This window comes from Sturnus vulgaris, chromosome Z (assembly GCF_052056855.1).
Source record: "Sturnus vulgaris isolate bStuVul1 chromosome Z, bStuVul1.hap1, whole genome shotgun sequence".
Taxonomy (NCBI): Eukaryota; Metazoa; Chordata; class Aves; order Passeriformes; family Sturnidae; genus Sturnus; species Sturnus vulgaris.
This window is the reverse complement of record NC_142283.1, coordinates 74,669,772-74,680,316: the sequence shown is the minus strand read 5'-3', so window position 1 is coordinate 74,680,316 and position 10,545 is coordinate 74,669,772. Positions and strand designations below refer to the sequence as shown.

General features: G+C 46.5%; 1 protein-coding gene across 1 annotated transcript; it reads right to left on the bottom strand.

The window, feature by feature from the left end:
- Positions 1 to 509: 509 nt before the first annotated feature.
- Positions 510 to 9,652, bottom strand: LOC106865025 (aquaporin-7-like). The gene is made up of 6 exons (XM_014894843.2): positions 9,530 to 9,652; positions 5,838 to 5,964; positions 3,878 to 4,015; positions 3,041 to 3,159; positions 1,482 to 1,699; positions 510 to 669 (listed from the first exon to the last, which is right to left on the bottom strand). Exons 1-6 carry the CDS (start codon positions 9,617 to 9,619, stop codon positions 510 to 512), a joined length of 852 nt encoding a protein of 283 aa, XP_014750329.2. The 5' UTR covers positions 9,620 to 9,652.
- Between the last annotated feature and the right edge of the window lie 893 nt (positions 9,653 to 10,545).

The window sequence follows — 10,545 nt, the reverse complement described above, 5'->3', positions numbered from 1 at the left end:
TCTGTGTTGTTCCAAATTAGATGTTTGTTAGGGTGACAGATATGCAAATGAAGCAAGCCTAGGCCCTTGGTCCATCACTGTAGTATCTGCCTCTTACCAAAGAATATTCCAGATCAAAATTTCTGTGTTAATTAACTAAATCATGCTGTATCTGCCACTGTTGATGCCTGTATTTTGATGTAAATTAATATATATGTATCTGGAGACTTGTAGTTCGGCTTTGCTTTTCTTCAGAATATGATGATTGGGGGCTGAGCTTTGGATTGGGTTTTTTGGGTTGTTTTTTTTTTTTTGGTAGATTTTTATGCAGAGAGATTGAATCATTTCTCCAGATCACAGTCAGGTCTAGCCCTGCACAGGCCTGCTCAATATCTCAGATACCAAGTTTGTCTGTTTAAGCAGAGTAGGTTTACTGAAATCTAGTCTCTCATCCATCACATGATCCCCATCCACCTGCATGGTGGAAAAACAGATGTGCCCTTCATGTATGTCATCACAGCACGTGGCCATCACAGTTTGGAAGTCTCCATGCCTGCCTGTTCTTTCTCATTTTCAGTTTCATGGGCAGGGTGGTTGTGAAAATCAATGAAGAGTTTGTAGATTAAAATACCAGCAAGACATCCCAGAATTGGAGCTGTGACTGGGATCCACCACCAGGAGTGGTCAGCCCTAAAATGAAACACAGAAGAGGCAGCTGGTGAGCCCAACTGGAACCACTGCTCTGCTGCCACATCCTGCTGGGGCAGGAGTGAGCTGTGTGAGCAGAGGAGTCTGTCCCACTCCAGGCACTAAGCCTACAATTGGCTTAGACAAATTCACTGTCCCCCCCCTTAACTGCTGGAGGGAAGGTCATTTTCCCCATCAGCATGGAAAGGTGGCTCCACGCTGCAGGTTTCTTGTTCTCCAAAAGAAATGGGCTGTGTGGTCTTGATGAGTGGTACTCTCAGCAGATATAGGCATTTTGCTTCCCCCTTTCCAATAAAATCTGTGAGTCCTCTACCAAGCTCTCAAAAGTATTTTCTGGGAATTTAAGGAAAATGGGCATCCGGGACAGAAGTCTGGTAATGATCTCACCATGGGAAAAGCCATAACATGACACCATCTTACTAGAGGAAGGCAAGGTTTCATGTCCAAATTCAGACTCTACATTTAGGAGACCTGTTCAGCAATCCACTTGCATTCAGGTGAGCTGTGTTCTGGCTCTCTGCTCACTGCAAAAACCAGCTGTATCTCCAGTGAACAGGAAGACAGTTTGGTGCCCAAACTGAGGTATCTAAGTGTCAAAGTGAATCCCATGCCAGAGAATAAGTGTACTCCAAATTTTGTGTACATAATGCACAAGGCTCCTATAGGCACAACCCTCACTCTGCAGTAATACCATCATTTAGTGCAAAGAAAAAAGGCTTCATGACACATTTTATCTTGTGCTTATCTCCTCCCTTGGCAAGCTGAGCAGAGTAAGAGCAAAACAGGTCACTCACGTGAAGACATCCGTTCCCCAGCCAGCAATTGCAGTGAAGATCCGGGGGGGCAGGTCTCTGGAGGGGTTTATGGCATAGCCTGTGTTCAGCCCCATTCCCAGACCAATGCCCAGGACCAGCATACCCGTGAGCATGGGCTGAGCACCTTTGATGGCTGCGTTGTTTTTCTCGTCATGGATGACCAGAATACCCAGGATCAGCATAACAGTTGCTGTAAACTGTGGGGACAGAAAAGGGAGAAAAACAGGTCCAGAGAGGGAATAGGGAAGGCTGAAAGATCCTGCTTAGCAGAGCAGGAGAGACTTCTCAGAACGAAAGAGCAGATGAGATTCATGGTCTGGTCAAGGCAGAAGGGACCCAAATATTACTTCCTCCTCAGAGGTGGACTGAAAAAAAAACTTTCCTCAGTAAAAAACTCATCACCAAAACTGATACAAATTTCTCAGCAATGTTGTCTCTCTCTATCTTTCAAGTCAGGGAAATGGGTCATTTTAAGTAAATTCCAATAGAAGCAGACTCATAACAAACTGCTCACAGGACAAACCTGATCATCCCTAGAGGAAGTAATGTTTTGTACAGCCTTGTTGTGTATGCAGATATCAGGTTCTCACCTGGGAAACTGAATTTCCCATCAATGACTACATAGCTGGTATTCGTAGATTTGCAGTGCCCAGGATATCAAGAAGCGTATTTTTGACAGAGGTGATGACACCTGTCTCTTTCTGCTCCAGAAAATGCAGCTGGAGACACTTGAACTGCTTGCACAGGCACCAGCAAAAACAGAAACTGCAGCTTTTGTTAAGGCACTGTCACTCTTATTTGCTTTCTTGTGCATCAAGGACACTGCCTGGTCCACAGGAGGCTGAGGGCATCCACTCCCCACCTCTAGGCTTTTCCACCATCCTCTTCATCATGCCCAGGCAGGAGTTTTGTCAGCTCAGAGTCAAAATCACAGGCTTCCAAAGATTTGCATTGGAAGCGAATCTTCCTTCTCTGGTGTCTCAGTGCCCCACATCCCCTGAAGCATCCCTTTCCTATTTCTGGGTATCTGAACACTCTGCTGTAAGCTTGGAATCCACTGCATACAGTCTCAATGGATCTGTTCAAACACAGAGGTTCAGCCCAGGCTATGTTCATGTGGAGACAGTCCCAGGCTCTCTGTGCTGGGGAGGGGCAGCCAGCACAGCTGCCAAGGAGCATGGAGTGCATGTACAATCCAAATAGGAAAGGAGCAGTTCATCCCAGAGCCCAGAGGAGATGGCTGGTGATATAGCTCAGCTTCTCACTGCTTGTGTGGCATGCAGGGAAGGTGTCTGGAGAGCCCCTGGACCAAGCTGTGGAGCATCCTACATGTATTAGGCTTTAGGCCAAACTCTTTAGGCTTACCCAGCCACCAAGGTGCCTTGGATCTTACCTTTCAGGTGCCTGCCTGGATATGGGCTCTTTGGGAAAAGAGGAATGTGTCTGTGCATGTAGGGCTGTGGGGACCTGTAGCAGTCCTGCAGCAGCACCTGTAACCACCCACCTTCTCCTAGCACTCCATAGCCATTCCCACTGACCTCTGTGAAGAAGGCGCCCTGCAAGGATACATTGGGAGCAGGGTAAGTAGAGAAGATCATCGCTGTGGCAGTTGGTCCTGACACTGTAAGGCTCCCATTGGTGTATTCATAAATAGCATCTAGGAGAAGTGGGAATTATGGAAGTTAGCACAGCATTCATCCCACAGGACACACGCACAAATCCACCTGTTGCAGCCAGCACAGACATCAGGGAGAAGGGAGGCAGCAGAAGATGTGATGGAGGTGACAGACTCCTCACAGAGCATAATCTCAACAATATCTGTTACCCACAGACTTTGGTCTGCAGTCACTTCCTTACACCTACCAGCTTCCTATCTCTGATTCAGGAGCCCAGGGTAGCCTGGATGGTCTGGATGCACTGGATGCCTCCAACCCTTTGCCCCTCAGAGACTGAGACATGCTAGAGACAGCTGTGGTGGGTACACTGCTTACAGCACAAAACCCCCAATAGCTGCAAACCCGTGTTCCACAGAGCAGCAGAGTCCTCCCAGAGCTCCAGCAGCACCTAATGCATGGTAGTTCATGTAAATAAAGCCCCTGCAGACCTGGAAACAAAATGCTGACAAAATGCAGCTACTGCCCTTCTGCTGAAGACAGGTCTTGGAAGTGGGAATGCCCAGAGTAAAAGAAGCTGTGTTCTCCAGGAGCTGCGTATCCTTCCCAGAGGTTAATCTGGGACCTGCTCTGAACCTGAGCTGTGGTCTGTCCCACAAGCCTGGAGCTAGCCCTTCTCACCCAGAAATCATGCTGGGTACTGTAAAAGGACATATTTTGACAGCACTGTGAGTTGACCTCTGATAAAAAACACAACCCTACCATAGTACATAGCAAAGACAGTGGCTGCTGCCATAAAGGAGCCCAGGAACTGGCCGATTATATAAGCTACCAGCGTTTTCCCGGAGATGTTTCCCAAAATGCATTGTGTAATGGTGATGGCAGCATTCAGATGAGCTCCTGCAAAAATCACAGAAAAAAGAGAGGCCTCAACACTGATGCAGCTGTTTTGGAATTGTTCTAGTTGATGTTTCTGCTCATTGTAGGGCAGCTAGACTAGATGAACTTGAAAGGTCTCTCCCAACCCAAACTGTTCTTTGGTTCTATGCCCCATGCCCTGCAGTAATCATCCAGACACTGACCCAGAACAGCAAGACTCTCTCAGTTCAGGGTCTTACTCCTGCAGACACAAAATGAGCCTTTCTCTCTTGACAGATGAATCATTCAAGTCAGAGAGTTCCTAGCTAGTCTTCTAAAAATTCTGTAGACCACAGGCTGCCTTCAGATACTGGATCATCTCACCTGTCAGGTATGGCTCTCTTGGGATGGCATGAGGTTCCCTATGAGTTTCTCAATGGGCTTCTCCCTACCGAGCTTAAAAAGAGCCGATACTTCAGCATATTTTTAGTAGCTACAGGTAGATGAGGACCTGTGTTTTGATGAAACACTTTCTGTGGAGAAGGTTCATATCACAATGGTGCTTTTGAAGACTTAATGGGTCTGGGTCTCGTGCCCTGGATGCAAACCATATGTGTTCTCCAGGCCTCCTGTCCCCAGAAGTCTAAAGAAACTATTTCTTTTTCCTGCCTGATAGGTATAAACTTTGAGGGTCAGTAAACATTCCAGCCTTCATGACCATCTTATACACTCCAAAAGGGGTAAGATGCAGACACCCATCATTTCATCAAGGTGACAAAGTGAAGTGGAAGTGCATGTAGCCCCTGCTACAATCCAACAACCACAACTGGAATGGTGGCAGATCCTTCTTAGCCCCTCTGCTCTTTTGTGGGTATGGCCAGCCATTTCAGACATCACAAAAAGCACCTTGTGACACAGGTGAATCCAAATTACTATGTCAGGAAGGTCTGAAGGTTGTTTTGTAAGCATACTACTGCTGGCTGAGCTGAGATCCCTTCTGCACTGCCCTCTGCTCTCAAGGGATCGGCTCCTTCTCAAAAGTCACTTGGGACTGCAGAACCTAGTTTCCTCAGTCTGCTTTCCCCAGGATGTTTCCTCAGGATGTTTCCACCATGTCCAAAAGGACAAGAAAATCAAGGGCTGGCTGCTCCTGACTGCTCACATAGAAAATTTTTCCTTTCCATGCCAGCCCCAGGTTTGGACTTCTGTCTACTCCAACAGTTCAAAACCAAGGAGTTGCTTTAATTTTCTGCCCATTAGTCCTTAATGTCTTCTCTTGGTGCAAATGAATGCAGAAATAGCAGAAGGCAAAGGTAATGCTCCTGTCATGTGAGGGATGCCACCCCATGGCCCCAAAACACCACTTCCTGAGTTCATGTTGGGCACCTGTGTATGGGTGTGTGATAAGAAGAAAAATTGCATACCATTCCTTTTACAATATCAGCCATAAGCCCTCCTTTGCAATAAATTATTTACTTCCCCATGGGTCGTATCAGCAGCAGGTTTTAGGAGCTCCCTGTCTCCTTGGGCCTTTCTGGCATGTCCCAAATGGGGGAGCTGCTGAAACCTGGCTCTGCTGGCCACAACGAGAGGGGCTGGCCAAACTTCCTCCCATCTCCCTGGCCCACTTTCCCTGTCACAGCTCAGAACACAAGTTTGGGGTTAGTATTCTGTATGCATGCTGTGCAAGCCTTGTCCCTGGCCTCGCCTGCTTTTCTTGCCTGGGGACTATAGGACTGGTTTTATTTTAGGTGAGGGCACTGCCCATGCCATAATGCACCCTCCACACCCCCCTCCTCCTGTCCCCAGTGCACATGGCCGTTTTGGAATGTGGGTATGTCCCATGCCTGACAGTGCTGCTCACCAGATACTCCTCCAGCCGCATAGATGCCCAAGGTAACACCAATGCCAAATGCCAAATTGATGCTCAGATACTGACCACTGCTTCCTTTTCCCAGTACCACTTGTGCCACAGAGGACAATCCAAAAACCTGTGTCAAAAGCAAGACAAAAAGGAGTGTTAAAAGTATTTTTATTGCTGTGGTAGACTGAGTTTCTTTGCTATTTTTTCTGCAAAAGTAATGAGCTCCCAAAGACAGAAAATCTCTAAGATGACCATGGTCAGAACACAAAGAAAGCCTTGCCCTGCAAAAATTGAAGTGATAGCTGAGATTGGTGCCCAGCAAACCAAATTAGGCACTCTCATTATGGTTGGGTATGGGGAAACAAACCCCAGACACTCACACCAAGAGCTGGGGCTTGTGGGGGTCATTCACACAGCCACACTGCAGATGGCTCTGCCTGAAACCAGGGACATGAACTGGGGAAGCATCACCATGGACCACTGGGAGACAATGTCCAAGATGGATGGAAGGAGAGTGTGCAAATTCTTACTGTGCTTCTTTTCCTGGTATGCAATTTATTGACTAAATATGTAATTTGGGCAGTACACAGCTATTTGCCAGACTCAACCCTAATTTTGGTAACATTCCAGTGAAAGACAAGAAAGGAAATTCTGGTTTAACTGTTCCGTTTGACACAAATATTTTCAGTTTGGAAACAGCCAAAGTTTCAGTAGGTTGTTTTTGATTTTTTTTAGTAACTGAAGGAGAACCAGGGAAAAAACTAAAGGTAAACACTCTCCAGCAGGAAAACAAATATTCAATACATTGCTCTGTCTTGAAAGAGAGAATTCTCTTTCCTGCTTTTGATGTGGTAAGAGTGGAAAAATCAGTTCTTTGAATGTTCTTACACTGAAATCTAGAGAAGGACAAGGCATCTTTTGAGGTTTCTGCCTCACAAACAACTGAGGGTTTGGAAAGTGTATCCTGTTCCTTGGACTACATTGATTTTATTCAAGGTAACAAGTCTTTCAAAGGCAAGAAAGTCAATATGTTCTCTAGCACATAAACTTCTGCTTTGGCTTGTACTATTTAACTGTGATTTTTTTTTCTGTCTGTTCTGCCTGCATCCAAATTTTATCTCTTGTGTCTGCTTCCCCTCATTGCTTTCAGACATCACCCATATCCCCTGTTCCCTAGAGATGCTGCACTTGTTATCTCTCCTGTAGACACAGAGCTACAGCCCCCATAGTATGAGCCCTTTTCAGTCTGCCTCAACAAAAGCCCCCAGAAACAGTTTGTGACCTCTCCTTAACATCTGAAAATTACATAAATTCTGTATATTCATCCCTGATTTTTCCAAAGCCAGATACAAGAGACAGCAAATATGTAAGGCACAGGTTTGGCAGGAGAGCACAGAGGTGCAGAGCAAGGGTTGCAGGGGAGGAGACATGACTGTGCATAAACAGCTGTATCCTGAAAAAAACACAAGATAGGACACAGAATCTGTTTTTCAGATTCTCAAACTCCTGCTTTCCTCCTGTATCCTCACAGTCCCAAAACACCATTTCTTTTAATTTGTTCTTCTTTAATCCTTGTGCTGCTTAGTCCTGCTGCCTGGTTCCTCTTACCAACACTGCCTCTCCATTACCCTGAGGTGAGTGTTACTGTCCAAATAATAGCCATTCAGGCATCCTGGAGGTGCATCCAGAACAGGGCCTGTTGCACTGAAGGCAGAGGTGCTGCTGAAGTGTTGGGTGTGCTGTATGCTTTATTCTGATGCTGGATGCTGCTTGTCTTCAGCCCTTGATGGGGCCCATGTGTAGCACCCTCCTTTTCTCTACTCCCTCATATGGATCAGTGAAGGAGGAGCCAGTCTGAGCTGTAGGCTGCAAAATGTCAGAGTGCAGAGTAAAGTCTCCAGCCCATACTGCTTCCCTGCCAGGACGACTCTGAAGTTGTTCTTTGTCACCTGAGAACTTCTACCACCAAATAACAGAGAACTGAAAAAGCCAAATGTTTTGCTAAGCTGCTGCAGAGGAGTCATAGGTGTCTGTACTCTGACTTGCTATGGTGCAAAACTACCAATGAGTTAAATTCTAAGAGCTGGATGTGCAAAATTATGTGATAAAAAGCAACCATACTCTGCACAGGCAGTTGTTGCCCTTGGAAATAAGCATCTTTCTTGGTACAGAGAGCTGTGCCAGCAGGTCCCTGTGCTTACACAAATCTTAATTTCTTCCTCTTTAAATCTCCAACTACAAGTTATTTTGATTATGCCCAGCCTCTGTCCAGCCTAAAGTGTTTCAGCCCAGGCTAAGTCCAGCTGTAGCAAATTGGCACAGATAGATACCAGGCCTTTTCAGAGGGAGGATCTCATTCTGTTCTGTTGATCAAACACTCAAAGTCTCTGGTCCCAGTGGGTGCTTCACTCCCACCAGCCCCCACAGCAACTGCAAAACCTTCCTAATCCTCTACCCAAACATTTCTGAAGCAGCCAGGGGCTCAAACCCACTTAATTATTTCTTTGTGAAACAGATCCCTCAGGCAAGGGGGCAGCTTATGTATGATTTACATAAGCACAGGGGCAGTTTATGTATGATTTAGATAAGCACTCTTCGATTGGCAGGAAGAAAATCAAAAGTGAAATCTTGGCATGCTTCACGCCCTGTAATTTCATTTCCTAATGGTGGGTTGTGGTTCTGGACAATCTCTGTGGAAAGTTCATTACCCTGGCAACCCCGAGGAGAAGATGGATAAACGCTGTTTTCATTTCGCAGCAGCTGTCAGTGATAGAAGAGTCTGGGTCTGTTCTCCACACCTCTTCAGACCCACCCCTCCCAACTACACCACACCTGTGGCACAGCAGGAGGAAAAACCTTCATTCACTCTATGGGATCATCCAGGGGGTGTGGCACAAGCACTGTAGACACAACTCTTTGATTCCATTCCTAAACTCTTTCTCAGTTTTCTCCTAGAAGTGAACTGAAAGAGGAGCAAGTCCAGAGAAGGGCAGTGGAGCTGGGGAAGGGTCCACTGGAGCACAAGTTTGATGAGGAGCAGCTGCAAGAGCTGGGGATGTTCAGCCTGGAGAATAGGAGGCTCAGGGAGGACCTGATCATTCTCTCCAGCTCCCTGACAGGAGGGTGTAGCTGGGGTGTAGCTCTTTTCCCATGTAGCAGGTGACAGGGCAAAAGGAAATGGCACCAAATCATGCCAGGGGAGGATTCGATTGGATATTATGAAAAAATGTGTTCACCAGCAGGGTTGTCAAGCACTGGAACAGGCTGCCTAAGGAAGTGGTGGGTTTACAAATATTAAATATATATAATACCTTGGAGTATTTAAAAGACATATAGATGTGGCACATAGGGACATGGATTAGTGGTGGCCTCCACAGTGCCAGCTTAATGCTTGAACTCTTAAAGGTCTTTCCCATCCTAAATGGTTCTGTGGTATTTTAATTCTATCCCACCTTCTTCACTCTCTCCCAGCACCCATCTCCATTTCCCTGCATTACTTTTTTGCTCCAGAAGGTTTTTGGCAGATGGTCTGCCTGCTGGGAAACTGCCACCCCAACAAAGCAGAGGGGTGAGCAGTAGCAACCAGCCTCTGGGGAACCCTGAGAAAGTGGTAGGAAACCACTGACCTTACAAATCACTGCCTTAAATGGCTGCACACACACACTCATACACACGCATAGACCCCTCCTTACCATGAGAATGAATGTTCCCAGTGCTTCTGCCAGCATCTCCCTTATGGTACTGTTACGAATCCTCAACACGTTCTTAATCTTCTGCAACATTGTCTTCTGCAACTCCTTAAGGCTGTCTTTGTGCTCCTGTTGTGATGGCACACTTCATTGCACTGAGCCAGGTTACCCTTTGAAACTTGGCACCCTCTCTTCACCCCCAGACACCTTCTCTCCTTTGGTTAAAGATGAACAAGACAATACAGCAGCAGCTAGCTTCAAAGTCTTCCCACTCCCTTCCCTCCCTCCCCCATAAAAGCTGTACAGGATGCAATATTTCTGTTATGAGGGCATTGGTGACATTGTGCCTCTGTCCAGGAAAGCCTAACCCCAGAACAGTGGAGCTGTCAAAAGCCTTGATGTGCTCCTGAAGCCTGTCTTTCTCCTTAACCTTTTCTACAGAAATTGAACAGGAATTTTTGCTCTGCTCTGCATTGTAACCCATTGACTGGTGATTTGGTACTGGTTTTTTTCAAACAGATTGGACTGGGGCCTTTGCCTGTACAGGACTATTTGGATGCCTCTTCTGCAGCAAGGATGCTCTGCCTGGAGCTGCTGTGCTCTGCTGTCTGAAGCTGGGAAGAACACAATGGATTGTTTCAGGTGGAATATTTGCTCTTGTTGAATGCACCTGTGTCTGCAGGTGCCATCACACTCACGGAGAGCCTTGCCACCAGCCACCCTGTCTGTCCTCTCGTATAGGGCAAGGAGAAACCAATCTCAGCAATGGTCTCAAGAGATCTTCAGTCTTATCTGGCTGCCAGAGCAGAGCCATTGCTGTCCTGATTCCTTCTCCATCTCCTCATTCCCTCTGCCTATCTCCCTGATCACCAGGCACTCTTACCTTTCCACGGTGAAAAGGTTTTAATACCTTTGATTAATCATGGAAAAACTTATATCCACTGAACGCTCAAGACCTTTTCCCTTGAGCCTTTTCTGGTTTTTTGCTGGTTTTCTTCACCTTCCTCTCAACCTGCTGC

What these genes read in the sequence shown, in the direction of transcription:
- LOC106865025 (XM_014894843.2), bottom strand. Translation starts at nt 9,619, where the DNA reads ATGTTGCAGAAGATTAAGAACGTGTTGAGGATTCGTAACAGTACCATA. An exon ending in AGGGCGCCTTCTTCACAGAG is followed by an intron (nt 1,700 to 3,040) that starts GTCAGTGGGAAT and finishes CTGTCCCCACAG; the next exon opens with TTTACAGCAACTGTTATGCT. An exon ending in TGGGGAACGGATGTCTTCAC is followed by an intron (nt 670 to 1,481) that starts GTGAGTGACCTG and finishes GTTTCATTTTAG; the next exon opens with GGCTGACCACTCCTGGTGGT.